Here is a 15000-nt window from a genome sequence, read left to right on the forward strand (position 1 = left end):
ACACATATTTCTATACATGAAAATAAAAGCTAGCTAGCACAACATCACAACTCACGATGCAAGCAGTACTCACTGACGTCAATGCTGAATATGCCACACTTGTGTTCCCTCCTAATGGGCGACGACCCTCCATCCACCGGTGTTGGGCAGAACGACGAGAGAGAAGAGTCGGGGAAGGCAAGGTTGGCTGAGTAGGCCATTGACTCTGCGCTTCTCTCGTACCAATACTGATCTCCTGTGTGCGGAAGAAGAACAGTGGGGTCTCAGTTTTCGTCCCAGGGAGAAGAGTGTGAAATGAAGCTGGAGGGAAAATGAGGTCTGAAACAATGAAAAAAAATGTTAATATACTTCTGTGCTGGAAGGAATTTTTGACCAAGAGTCAGTGGAAACTCTCACTGGATTCTGCTCATGCATTCAGTTACAGGTGTTTAAGTCATATGTAATAGACTGTTCAGCTAATACTTATAAAACTTGGAGAAAGGTTAAGAAGAGAATAATATTTATGATGATGATGATGCTAAAAAATGTAACAATATTTGTAATAATAATAATAATAATAATAATAATAATAATAATAATAATAATAAATAATCATCATAATAATACCAATATAAATAATAATAACAACAATAACAGTATCAATAATAATGATCATAATAGTAACGATAATGATGATGATAATAATAATAAAAATAAGGATAATACCAATAATAATAATAACAATAACAATAGCAATAATAATAATAATAACAATATCAATAACAATGGTAATGATAATAGTAACATTATCAACACAATGAATAATGAATTTAGTGAAGATATTCAAGTCATAAAAAGACAAATATATAAATGGTGGAAAACTACCAGTTTTACATTTCACGCTAGAAGCACCTGTATAATACAACGCAAAACTATCGATCAAAATCTCTGTATAAAATAACCATTGTAGACAAATAATTTTTACTATCAGAAGAAAAAAAAGAGCTTGTACTCCTATTACTTCAATGCTAGTCTAATCATGCCTATTTAAATAGGGGAAGATTTAAAAAATTTTGTTGCTACTCTTAAATTGGTATGCCTGTGTATAATACACTGGTGTTTAAAAATTATCAAACATACTTGTACTACATCCATACATGCACACACAAACAAGTACACACACATACATGAATAAACTCACTCATGCACGCACGCACACGCACACGCACACGCACACGCACACGCACACACACACACAACACACACACTCATGTGTAAGTATATGCATACAATTGAATAAAACAGTTTTAAAATTATTTCTTATATGTAATAGAAAATAATGAAATGCAATTCATTTCCCACAAATACTTTTCTGGGAAATTTCCTTATAAACAGTTGAAGAACAATCTAATATAGAATACTTACCAAGAGATATACTATAATATAAAAAAGTAGTTAACAGATTGGAAATGCTAATGGTCTGGGAATCACACATAATATATTTTTTTTTCCTTTTCTTTTCAGAGTTATAAATTTTCAAAGATAAATGAACAGATAAGAAATATGCAATATATGAATAAATATTAGAAGAGATTAAGAAAAGACAGATGAAGGAAAAGGAGATGAAAGGTAAGGAAATGAGAAAGTGAAAGAATATAAAATGTATGAGGCAAGAAGGAAGTGAGGGATGAAAAGAAAAAGAGAGGGAGGGAGTGTAATATATTTCAGTGCCACTTCTTTATTTTACAGTATGTTGCAAAATCCTACACTCTTTAATTATTTCCTAATATGCATATGATACTATTTTCAATGACTATATTTTCAATCTTATGCAAACTTTGCTAATCTCTTTTATGGGCACTGATCCAAGTTCTTTTTCTAATTTTCCACTCCCATCATTTATAATACAAGCTTAATCTATTTCTCCGCCATCATCTTCCTCTGAGTTATCATCCTCAAGTGGACACCAGATCCAATGTGTCTTTCATTACTGATCCTTGTTTATCAGTTATCACCCTACCAAAGCACTCTGCTCACCATCAGTAGCATCTGTTCTTGACTCTTACTATTCTCAAGACTATTTCAAGTCAACATCCCATCTCCATTCACCACTTTCAGGTGAGTAATGGGAGATGCTTAACCTTTTAGATTAAGTATCTCCTGTGCATTCATATGAATATGCTCTCACTCTCTTGTGTCCCTTCATCTCCCTGTAGAGAAAACAAAATCTAATTCCCTCTGTGTACCTTACTTCAATCTATTAATGCCACTGAGGAATTTGCATATGGGAATATGAAATAATGGTCGGAAGAATAATTGTTGATAAATAGGTAGCATGACAATGGAAGAGATAAAAGAGATGAAAGAGAGTGGGGAAATCTGAGAATAGAGAGAGAAGCCAGAGAAGAGAAACTGTGAGAAGGAAGAAACGAAAAAGACAAAAAGAATCAGTGAGGCAAGTAAAGATAGAAAAGAAGAAAAGAAGAAGAAAGATGACAGAGGTGCAATGGATGGCAGGGGACCAGAGTAAAAAGAGAGGAAATAAATATCATAAATAAAAAAAATCAAAAAAATCACACAATGTCCCCATGCACACTCTTTCAATAATCACAGCAACTAACACAAAGGAGAAATCAAAATATGCAACAGATTAGCCAGCTTCTCCGCAAGCCACATAATCTAGTGCATAAAAGTCAGTTCGCAGTTGTTCCTGAAAGAGATCTATACTAAAGCTCACTAGAAGGTAGTTCTAACATCATCTAGACAGCATAAAGCACAAACATTTAGTGTCTCCAAGTGTTTGCAAGTTTTTCCCCCTCTAAAATGTACAAAGCAATGCAGAAGAAAGAGGAAACCTGATGTATTCTCTTACTTGTTATTTGAGGGACACAGTAAGAATAGGAATAACTAGTAATAACAACTAGTTCTATATGCCTGAATCTAAGGTCTGAACTTACAAAATCCGAGACTGAGATCATGAGGCAAGAGAAGCCAGGGGTAATTTCTCCATTCTTATGGTGACTGATTCATAGGGCTGAAATCGAGGAGAAAAAGGCATACACAAACCAACTGCAATAACTGTATATTCCAGTAACTGGAAAAACTTAGTACTGATATTCTGCTGCCAAGTGAATGGGCTACATGATAAAGGCAGTATTACAAAAGTAAACTCCTTGTCAGTTTATCCTTTACTGCCTTTCTCCCTCAAACATTTCATTGCATTTCAGCAACTCAAATGGAACTGACTGTATGGATCCAAGTAAACGGAGTAAGATTTCAAAGTTAATATGTGATATTTAATGAAAATTTCATCAATATGTAAACTCAATGTGGTTTATTCTCTTATCAAAACATCATAAAGAAAAATTAATACAAATAAATCTAATCTATTTAGGAGAAGTAATGAAATGAAAAAAAATCATACTATCATATCAAAACTTTGCTTATATCTTAAAACAAGTCAAAAGCATTGGCTAATAATGCACAGGTTTACCCACTGAAATATACAGCACACTGTGTTTTTTTGCAACTACAAAATAAAACTTTAAGGTTGCTATTCTCACAGGTTTATTACAGCAGCCCACATATATCAAAATATTCAAATAAAAAATCCATGTCTATCTTACGAAAAACTAATAAATAAAATTGGAAAAAAAAAAAAAAGAAAAAAAAAAGCACACTCACAAAAGCACTAAAATATCAAAATAGCTTAACCTGCTTTTAATGATTTCTTGTCATTTGCCTTGAATCCTCTCTATCACTCATATCTAGAGACACTTGGGATACCTTAGATGGAGAGCCAGACTGGCATCTCACAGCCGACAGCCAATCACGTCCAACTGTCTTGCATTGCGAGCTAACAGCGATTGGTGGACGGATGCAAGATACCGGTCCTGCTCTCCACCATGGTGTCCCAAGTGTCTCTGAATATGAGTGTATATCTTTCTTTCAATAATGAAACCCATAGACTAAAGTCACATTGAAGAACATAACAAAACAGAGACAAGTGTGAATATTGCAACCAACCACTTTTAACCACATCCTCTCATTTGCAAGCTAATTACCCATTTTTATCTCTTTTTTTCCCCCTAGTAAGTCTAATGACGATTTTCTATAAGACATATAACTGCCTACAATCATTGTTGGTTGAGTTACTAATATCAGATGCTTACAGAGTATTATTTTAAATCTCAGAAGTCTTACAATGACTTTAAAATGTATAAAACCTTAACTCATTGTAAAGAGGTCACTTCAAAATCAAAATAAACTTTTTTCAAAATCTGAAATAACAATATGAAAAATGAAATATCCCAATATCTTTTATCATAAATTAATGAGTGACCTAAAAATAAATGCTAAAACTCTAGACACAAAGACCTGACTATACTAATTTTTTTTGACAACCTGTGAAAAAGAGAAAGAAAGAAAGAAAGAAAGAAAAAAAAACAAAAAATTAGCATAGCCTTTTCACATCAGCATCCCTTAATAACTTTAAATCAGGGTTATCATTCCCTAAGATACTTACACAAACATATCACAGTAATCTAAATAGCATTTCTTACATTCCAGACTCCAAGGTATCAAACTAAAACCAATATGTTATCATCTCTTTTGTCTGAAAGTAGCATGCCTTGGACAAGCATAGTGTATCAAATGAAAAGATTATTCCACAGATATAAAAAATAATTATAAACATTTCCTACAACCTCAGAAGATGCAGTATACTCATTCTCAAACTGGACTACAACCAGCCAAATTATAGGAAATAAAACTTCTGAAAAGAAGCTGAATCAGAGAAGAACATGCAAAGGGCACAAAAATGTTTTTCATGGAGTAAAGGGGTTGGAGAAATCAAATCTTATAATATACTGGAAAAAGAGAGAGAGAGAGAGAGAGAGAGAGAGAGAGAGAGAGAGAGAGAGAGAGAGAGAGAGAGAGAGAGAGAGAGAGAGAGAGAGAGAGAGAGAGAGAGAGAGAGAAAAGGAAAATAACTGAATAAAGATTAGTCAATATCTATAAGGATACTGAATAGCATGGTAGAGAAAAGGAGTCCACTGTACAGTAAATAAACGAAGAAAAACAATAGAAAGACGAATAAAAGAAAAAGAAAATCAAATGCCAGAGGATAAGGGAAAATAAGCAATACAAAAACAAAACAAAAGACAACAATTACGATCTACAAGACGTACCACTAGACGATGTGAAGTAATGAGGAGTAGGAGACAACTGGGGTTCAGGAGAGGAGTCTAGACTATCTTCACCTTCACTTTGCAGTTGACGTCCCTGCAATGGATTTCCCTTCCCGTTGGCGATGGTTAGAGTCTCTGCGGGCTTCTCCCCATCCGAGCTGCTGTCTGATGATATGTATCTGAGCTTGTGCATGTCCCTCGCTCGCAGTGTCCCTTCCTTGTCGACCTCTTCCACGACCCCCGAGCTGCCCGAGTCTTCTCTGCTGTCATCATCGTCCCTGTCTTCTGCCCCTTCTTCGTTGCTTGCCAGGAGGTCACTCTGCTCACTCTCCTGGGAGTCTTTTGTTATCTCGTCCCCTGTCTCTGTGTTCTCCTCTTCATCTGAGATGCTCTTTGCCCCCTTCTCTTCTCCCATATCCTCGTCCCTTTTCTCTTCATTCTCTCCCGTGGCCCACTCGTCACTTCTCTCTGCTTCTCCTTCATTTCTTCTCTCATCTCTCTCCTCACTACTTGGGTCTCCACTTTCTATTGTTTCTTCTCCATCTCCCTCATCCTTTTCTTTAGGCTGCTCTACACTACTGCTTCCTTCACTGTTAGGGCTATTCTCGTCCTTTGGCTGCGTGACTTCACTTGCTGTATCCATAGACGAAATACCAGATGTGGACATGGCTGCATCATCCAATGAGGTCTGCAAGGAAAATAATTCTTGTAAATATAAAATCAAGGAATGATATATATTTTAACTCTTTCTACATCTACTGCCAGCATTTTAAGTCTTTTTTTTTCTTCTTACATATAGAGATGCAAAGTAAAGCAAAGAAAAGAAAAAAAAAAAGAGAGAAAGGAAAAGAACAAGAAAATTTAAAAGAAACATGAATGCCACAGACCCAATTCTATAAAAAAAAATTATAAGGTTTCAAACACTGTCAGTTCCACTGTATATTAGGAAAACAAATGGTATTTGGTCTAAGTTAATTCACTGGTCAGTAATTAAGTAAACAAGTAATGTTTTACATCATGAAACAATAACAGACATCTTCCTTGCACAAAATCTGAATATGTAGTATATAGTAACATAAATAAATTAACATTTGTATCTTGAAAAATGAAAGTCAGAATAGAGGAAATACAGAAATTATAAATAAAACTGGAAATTAATAAAAGAAAGAGAAGGAAGGAAAAGAAAGTAACAAATAAAGGAAAGGTTAAAAGGGAAATGCTTTTTCATTCCTCTACATTTTCTTACACAATCCCCTCTATCTCTCAAATTCAGGAATCCTACACCACTAACATGCAGCACATAAAAAAAATCATACAAGAAACATGAATGCTACCTGAAAACCTGATGAGACATCCAGGAGCAGACTGATGCTGTTGCCTCAGCTTTCAAAGTACCTATTTTCAATACAGTTGCTTTTCACACCCACAAATACCCCTCATAACTAAACCACCTCATAACTCACCTTTCTCACTGTGCTGTTACCGTCGTGCAGCACCAAGGACGAGACGGAGAGAGATTCCGAGTCTGAGGTTGGGCAGGGTGAGTTGCTAGAGCTGCTGCCCTCCAGGCTGTTAGGGAACAATCACTGCATATTAATTTTTCAAGTGGTATGGGAGTTTACGATTATGATGATCATTCTAATTCTCTGCTTATTTTTCTATATTTCATGATCTAAAATACCTATACTATGGTCTAATCATTCATCTGAACATCTACAAAGATCTAAGGTGTGCTGAGACAATTATACCCAAGAAACGGCTGTCGTGGCAAAACTAACCCCACATACTTCATCTGTGAAATCAGCTCATGATTTCGGCGCAGGCGGTCATTAGGGATCCAGTTGAGGTGGAGTGTGGTGCCCAGAGTGCTGTCTGCCCGGCATTTAATTACTAGGTAACCAGGATGGTGGACTCTCTCCCCATCGCATCGGTAACGTGATGGAGGGTGGACGCATACATTGTTCTTGCCTGGTTAGATGGAAATTTTTGTTACTGACCATCCCATGAATAAATAATACTTCAATCACTTACATGATCATATTAAAAGAAAACTTTAAGGCAGTATCATTAATACCTAAAATCCAAGCTTTGTGGATATGTGCAACTTTCCCTTAACAGCTTACAGAGCTTCGGCTATTAAAAACTGGCTGGCTGTTCTCCCACCTTTATTTTGGTATGAGGGTGAACAATTAAATCTGGTACCATCTGGTATCTTTCCTCCAGCTTCAAGGACACAAACAGCTATCCAGTTGCACTATGCTTTGGCGGCTTCTCATTCAACCTGAACCTCCTTGTATACTCCCCCCCAACCCACTAATCCCCCCCCTGGTCCTTCCCCCGAGGATACCCTTGTCTCCAATCGACACGGCTGCTTACAGGAGTGGCTTAGCTGGAATATTATTTTGTCTTTTCATTTGTACACAAAATTAAGAAAAACGATAAACAATTTTTTAACCAAATTAAGTAAGTAAGAAGTTTTTTACTTTTTCTCTCATATACTCAGAATATCTATTTCAAGTTTGAGGCTCCATTCTTCAGTAAATACTTGACATAAGAGCATGAAACATAAATTTCCTTGTGTGTAAAATAAAATTCTTTAAATGATAAAGATAACCTGTGGAACTATGGTCTAAAGAGGGTTAATCATTTAGTTACTATGAAGTGAGACACTGATACCCAGACTATTTGACATGATGGGAAGAGGTATAGACATATGGGAAAACATGAGTAAAGACACAAAACTACAGATAATCAAAATATAAATATAGAAAGATAAATAAAGGCAAGTGAATAGCAGTCACAAACACAAAATTTGAAAGACAGAAATGAACAAAGGAAATTATAATTGCATTTCCTGTAACACATCAGTTAGCCTAAATGACTTGTATTTTTCTTTACAATCAAAGAGGAAATGATGTAATCACTACTCATTTGTTGGCTTCTAAGTGGAAAAAAACAAGAACAAATACAACTTCAATAAATATGATATATGTTTAGAAGACACATGTGCATCTGTTACTAGCCTTGCACTGTTTGGCATGGCACCTGTAGTTAACAAACGCCCAACATATATATTCTGAGAAGGCAGAGCTTGCAGATGTCTCTAATGATCTATCTTCAAATTAAGAACCAGTTCAAGCTCTATATTGCTAGAATATTTATGCTGGAGGTTTGTTATTGCTGCCAAAGTGCAAAGTGCAGAGGATGCAGGAATCATATGACACTGCACCATTGCAAGATTGAACTAAAGCTTGTATGCCCCATCAACAGAAGTCACAGCATTTTTTTTTGTGAATCTGGACAGAACACAGCCAATACAATTATGAACTAAAGTTATATTTTGACATCTGCCAAATCTATTGCTCATTACATTGAATTTAGTAAAAGACGGGTTATAAAGAATTAAAAAAATGACAATATGATAAATATTACACTTAAACTATTACCTGAAAGTTTAGATTTACAAAATTCTTTTACACTGTGCAAGCCTCACAAGCTGCAAAATAAAGAGAGCAATTTTTGTGTTCTGCTAAACTTCCTGGTTTGGTTAAATGTACAGTTAAACAAAACATAATCATAGGAAGACTTAGAAAAGGCTCCATCGAGGGGTGGTTATGATGAGCAATGACTAACCTATACAAACGATCCCCCTATAGCCTATGGCCCACCCAGCTTTGTAACTTCGCTCCTCTCTGGCCAAACCGCTGCAATGAAACTTGAACTTCACAACTCGAAGAACAGAGTACTTAATCACAGTACATTACATATTGATACAGAGCACAATGAAACAGAAATATTACAGAACTCAAAATAATAGTAGGTGTCAGTCTTTCCATATTGGATGAATAATTAGTTACATTATCTTACAAATAAGAAATCAAAGTATAATGTTAATCATATTCGTAACTTTCTAGCTTTATTAATAAGCTATTTATAGATATTTAACACGTGTTTATTCCACAAGTGTCTTAAAATGACGATCACAGAATTAAGCATAGACTATACTGGAATATAATCACCAAGTCTACTTAATAATTATCTAATACTTAAGGTTACTTAATAATTACTAATTCAGATAACTGAAATTAAATAAATTATCTGAAATATGAAAGATTAACACATCTAACTAAAGAAACAACCACACCATCCCCATTCACATTAAGAAAAAAAAAATAACACCAAGTGCGTTCGCAGCATCCATAAATCAAGCACGAAAAGTGAATCCCTGAACTTACAGAAGACAATATCTCCATCCTCGTACATCTGTTTTGAAGGATCTGTGCCTGTGATGCCAAGAAAGCTTGAAGCCCGTCTCAGAATGCCGTTCAGTGACATAGTGGCCGCTGGCAAGACTTGCGAAGTGGCAGCCGATTCAGCAGGTGTATTACTTGCACCTTAGGCTTTGATTGGGTCGAATTCCATCACATTACCTGAAAAATTAATTAGTAACAGATAAAAACAGTGTAGCCCTGGAAGTGATTTAAAAATGAGGCATTTTAATATGATAATTCATGGATTAAAATGAAAAGAAAGCAAGAGAGAAAATGGAGCATGTACACCTTTCCCAGATGTGATTCCAGTTATGACCGAGAACATCTTGTTAAGAAGCTAGACACAGGTGTTAACTGAATTTAATGTGACGTTTATATATTTATTGATAAGGTGGATTACTTCCTTAAACAATGTATTAAGATTTCCTTACAACGCAATACACAGCAGTATACATATGCTTATCCATATCTTACACACAAATCATATCATTTCCATCCTTCGAAAAATTGTAAAATAAAAAAGGAAATGAATAAAATTGGCAAATATATCCACCCACGCCTTTTCCCTAAAAAAAAAATCGTAGGCAAGAAGCTAATAATAAAATAATACACACATTTAACTTCTCCGGCTTTCTTAAATTCCGACTCAGAGTCAACTACATACTCACAATAAGAAGGAATTGACAGTATAAAAGGGGAATTTCAAGTGAAATAAGGGCACCGAAGTGACACCTTTGCCCAACTACGTCAGTCTGTCACAGCTGACGTCAGACCACAACAGCGTCATTCACTCTCACTCGAAAGTGCGATAAGGCTCAAATGTTCGTATTTATTTATCTCTTAAAAGGGAATGGTTTGTACTATGTTGGTCATTGTATGTTCTTTTTTATTATTATATTTTGTGATGAAGTATTTGTAGTGTTTGATAAGGCTTGTTTTTTCGGCGTTTTTTTTTAATAAGTCAACAAAGTGCAAAACACTTTTTAAATATCTATTTATTCGTTTATCTATATATCTTATATTTTTTAGTTTTTTGACAATTCTAAGATTGATGTGTCAGATGCAAATATATCATGTGATGCCAACAAGTAGCCGAGTGTAGTAGATTAGCCCTATAAATCCTTTGGTAAAAATGCCATACTCATGAAATTGATAACAGATATATAGATGATAAAAGATAAATAGCAGCTGAGAGAGAAAAAATAACAGCAAATCACCTCTTAAAATTTCCACCCGACAGATGTCAACGCACTCACTTCCCACCTTCTATTTCAGTAATATAAGCGACGGCTCTTATCTCTGCCGGACGACGAGCGACAAATGTAAACAAACTCGCCACGATAGTCGGCCCTTGAAAGAATTATCACTCTTTTCTGCTGAAATTTGACGCCGAGTGGAAATCATGTCGAGTGACGAGTCAGGAGATCAAGTCATTTTAGCGACAGCGAGCTATGATCACAATATCAAGCTGTGGCAAGCCCATAGTGGGATTTGCCAGCGTACTCTTCAGCACAACGAGTCTGTATCCTTTGAGATGACACGGCTTTTAATTTTGTGTATTCACTTCGTTTATTATTATTCTTACCTATTGTTATTCTTGACTGCCCTTGATACTTTTGTGTTTTCGTTATTTATCCACTTTCTTATATTCTAGTTCGCATTTCTTCTCTTCTTGATTCTTAAACTGATGGTCAAAGTAGGAGGAACAAGGAACACAACAAAAGTCTCTATCTCAATGGTGATAAAGCATAGGGTGCTAAAGATTAGTGCTTGTATGGGACGAGGTTGGTTGTCGGGGGTGGGGAATGGTAGATAAGCTTGGATTTTTTTTTTTACGTGCTCTATCTCATTACATATCTCCATTATTATCGATTTCATCACTTTTTTCAGAGTTTTTTTTCCATATACTTTTGTTACTGTAATCCAGGTTGTCATACATGGAAAGTTTTCCTGGAGGGCTATGTATGTGTTCTTACATGTATTGGTGTAAAATGAATAATGGTTATTTTATTTCATAACTCAGTTTCTTTTAGAACCTTGGCAAGTCTAAAGTAACCCTCAAAAAAAAAAAAAAAAAAAAGTGAAAAAGAAAAAAAAAGAAATTTAAATTGTACTTATCATTGGGAATATAAAGTAGAGAGTGATTACCTTTGAGTTTCAGTGTATCATCATTGTGTGTCATTTCTCGGTACATGTGAAAGAGTTATTGCTGCATTTATTAATAACTATTTAGCCCAGATCTGTGTTTTTATTAAAATGTATTTTTTACAAGCTGAGTTTCCAGTGCTGTTTGAATGACTCTGGTCATTAAACCCACTGGAACTGGGTGCCTTGCAGCTCACTTGTGAATCAAAACACAATAAATGGCCTACTTGAGTGGTGACTCTCCTGGGTGTTTGTCTTGTAAGCCCAGCTCACATGAACACTCTTGTGCAATATCAAGACTTCTTGCTGCGTCTTTGCTGTGTTAATAGCTCGTATTCCTATATATATGCTATTTTGCCATTTTCTGAGGTCTGTATTTGTCAAATGCTACATTGTATCAAGATGGTAATAGTTTCCATTGAACAGACTCCATATTATATCTTGAAGTAGTTTACAGCTCTATGCAATAACAATAATAATAAGTAACAATGTGTTCCTTGTGTTAGTTTTTTATATTTTTGTAATATTCAGTTTTCTATAACACTGCTGCCAGTGAAGTTGGGCAGGGATAAGTTACTGTACATGGAAATAGTGTCTTCACTGGTGCCATTGCAAGCATGGCTAACAGCTGGTAAATTCCACCCTTGTTTTCTGGTAGAAATAACAAGATCCCCTTTCTCCCTCCCTGCTCTCATGGCAAGATGTTGCTGTCATCTGCCACTTGGCAACAATATCTCTTGATGACATATTCCTGTCATCATAGCCCTTCATAATGACAGATCCCCATCACCTGCCACTCAACCAATTTTTTTCATGATGATATCCATGTCCCCTGGATCCAGCAGTTTAAGTGGCTTGGTAATTGGAAATTACATGGGTATGATGGATTTAGATAGTCAAATCAGAATGTATGTTTTATGCTGTATGTTATGACAGAATAGATTAAAAATTGCAAAATTTAATGCAAGAATATTTTTGACAAAGAAAAAATTACACACACCACCCACACACACACACACACACACACACACACACACACACACACACACACACACACACACACACACACACACACACACACACACACACACACACACACACACACACACACACACACACATACATTTCTTTCCCAATTAGTATAGAAGAAAAGAAAATACAGTGTGGAATAATCCTTAACTGGAAACAGCAAGTGAATGCCATGGAAATAACACCTGATCGACAGTTGCTTGCAGCTGCAGGTTACCAGCATATCCGTATGTACGACATCAATTCATCGGCACCAAATCCTGTTATCAACTATGAGGGCGTGAGCAAAAATGTTACAGCTGTGGGATTCCAGGAGGACGGCAAGTGGATGTTCACTGGGGGCGAGGATTCTACTGCTAAAATATGGGATTTGAGGTGTGCTAAAAGTTTTCTTAAATGTTTGTCTTGTGTTTTTTCATGTCCTGAATGACATGCGAGGTTTTTGTGTGGAATTTAGATATAATTCAAGGAATTTGGTAGCTTCTTTACTACCTGTTTAAATTCTGTTTAGAACTGTTACTTTCCCTATGAAGACATCATCATGACACTGTCAGCATTGTAAATACAGTTGGAAATTTATTGATAATATTTCAACCACTTTTAGAAAATTGTTCTTAACAGGTCCAGAAACTTACATGTGTCGAGAATCTTCCAAGTTAGTGCTCCAGTTAACTGCGCTTGCCTCCACCCAAACCAGGCAGAGCTCTTTGTTGGGGATCAGTCAGGAGTAATTCACATTTGGGATGTGAAAACTGAGCATAATGAGCAGCTGGTGAGTATATTCAATGTGGATGATGATAAAGCAAGGATTCAGACATTATGTAAATCTTGATGTTAATTATAATATACATTAACACTACTAATAATAAGCACCCCATTCCACAACTGTAATATTTAATTCTGCCAGATACCTGAACCTGATGCCAGCATCCAGAGCATTGCTATTGATCCCGAGGGCACTTACATGGCTGCAGTGAACAACAAGGGCAAATGCTATGTGTGGAGACTCTCAGGTGGAACAGGCGATACACCCATCACGCTCACTCCCACAAAATCCCTTCTTGCTCACAACAAATATGCACTCAAAGTCAAGTTCAGTCCAGATTCTACGTAAGTTTGTTTTAATTTGCTTGGGGATTAGTTGTTTTGTGTACTTAATTCACTTTGTGTGCAGTAACCAAAAACATTTGGTGTTCTGATGAACCCCTGAAGATGCCTGATCTTATAATGTTATCATATTTGCTGTTACTACTATCAGTGGTATTGTTTTTAGTGTTTCCATTATTTTATTATTTCTCCATAGTTTATAATAGATTTCAGAAACTTAATGTCTCCAGATCTACATTTTTTTGAAATTTGCTATAACAAGTATTATGATATCAATCTGAGCTAATTATATTCCTTCCAGTATGATGGTAACAACCTCTGCTGATCACACGGCCAAAATATGGAAGACGGCTGACTTCTCTCAGATGACAGAGCTCCGAGACAGTAGCCAGCGCTGGGTGTGGGATGTTGCCTTTTCTGCCGACTCTCAGCACGTTGTGACTGGTAATTTTATTTTTTACTTTTTCTCATTAATTTAATGTTTAGATATGTAATAAAGATGGATTAAAAAAAAAAAAAAATTGAGTGAAAGGACATTTCTCATTTGCTTTGATTTGAGATATGAAACAAAAACACAAATCTCTTGTGTGTTTGAATTCAAGATGCTAAACAGAGATGGGAAATTTCTCGTGTGCTTAAATTCAAGATATTCAACTGAGGTAGAAATTTAGAGTGTTCTTGCAGTGCATCATTGAATTTAGCTTGTAAAATCTTTTGCAGGCTCCTCGGATAACACGGCACGATTATGGTCTGTGGAGACAGGAGAGGTGAAGCGGGAATATTCAGGACATCAGAAAACCATCTCAGCCATTGCATTCAGAGATGTGTTATACTCTTAATAAATGTGTATATCTTTAAGTCTTTGTACATGCTTTTTCTGTGTTTTATATATATGTATGTCATGTAAGATACAACTTTAGTTATATTTCCTTGCTGGGATGACTTTCAAGGATAAGAAACCAGGTTCATGTATTTTGTGAATATCCCTTTATGATATTTAAGGATACCTTAAAACTGTATAAGTGCTTTAGATATTTCAACTGTTATATATGAAAAGTAGCAATATGAATGTGAAATATTAAGCAGAATGTTGAAATAAAAAAGAAAGGTGTTGCTGTTTATGTAAAGTTCCTAAAATAAACCTATTATTGTGGTACTGAGTAAGGCATTTCATTTTGTGGTCATTCTGTGGAAGTGAAGAGGAAAATTCTATTCAAGAGATAACAGGAGCCAGAAACTGTGTGTACACTAAACAGTTCATTGAAATAGTTGTAATATGA

At 35.6% G+C, this 15000-nt stretch overlaps 2 protein-coding genes across 8 annotated transcripts in view; one reads left to right on the forward strand and one right to left on the reverse strand.

Moving 5' to 3' along the window:
• Window positions 1–10228, reverse strand: part of LOC125037563 (TBC1 domain family member 16-like) — an 18297-nt gene extending 8069 nt beyond the window's left edge. Inside the window, exons 1-6 of one of the 6 annotated variants that reach the window (XM_047630750.1) lie at window positions 10108–10228; window positions 9404–9598; window positions 6956–7136; window positions 6632–6737; window positions 5169–5856; window positions 74–235 (exon numbers count right to left, since the gene is read on the reverse strand). In XM_047630750.1, the coding sequence (XP_047486706.1) occupies window positions 74–235; window positions 5169–5856; window positions 6632–6737; window positions 6956–7136; window positions 9404–9503 (1237 nt within the window). In that variant the 5' untranslated portion in view covers window positions 9504–9598; window positions 10108–10228. Of the gene's footprint in view, window positions 1–73; window positions 236–5168; window positions 5857–6631; window positions 6738–6946; window positions 7137–8801; window positions 9271–9403; window positions 9599–9727; window positions 9760–10103 lie in introns of those variants that run through there. The other 5 variants (XM_047630751.1, XM_047630747.1, XM_047630748.1 and 2 more) reach the window with 5 other exon arrangements.
• Window positions 10229–10726: 498 nt separating this feature from the next.
• LOC125037413 (target of rapamycin complex subunit lst8-like) lies at window positions 10727–14880 on the forward strand. Of its 2 annotated transcripts, none has more exons than XM_047630555.1 (6): window positions 10727–10961; window positions 12774–12988; window positions 13235–13385; window positions 13521–13723; window positions 14022–14164; window positions 14441–14880. In XM_047630555.1, exons 1-6 carry the CDS (start codon window positions 10842–10844, stop codon window positions 14557–14559), a joined length of 951 nt encoding a protein of 316 aa, XP_047486511.1. In that variant the 5' UTR covers window positions 10727–10841; the 3' UTR covers window positions 14560–14880. The 2 variants fall into 2 exon arrangements, with proteins under 2 accessions (XP_047486511.1, XP_047486512.1); XM_047630556.1 differs by having other exon boundaries at window positions 10827–10961; window positions 12778–12988.
• Window positions 14881–15000: the final 120 nt, after the last annotated feature.

The sequence above is a fragment of the Penaeus chinensis genome, chromosome 23 (genome assembly GCF_019202785.1).
Source record: "Penaeus chinensis breed Huanghai No. 1 chromosome 23, ASM1920278v2, whole genome shotgun sequence".
Taxonomy (NCBI): domain Eukaryota; kingdom Metazoa; phylum Arthropoda; class Malacostraca; order Decapoda; family Penaeidae; genus Penaeus; species Penaeus chinensis.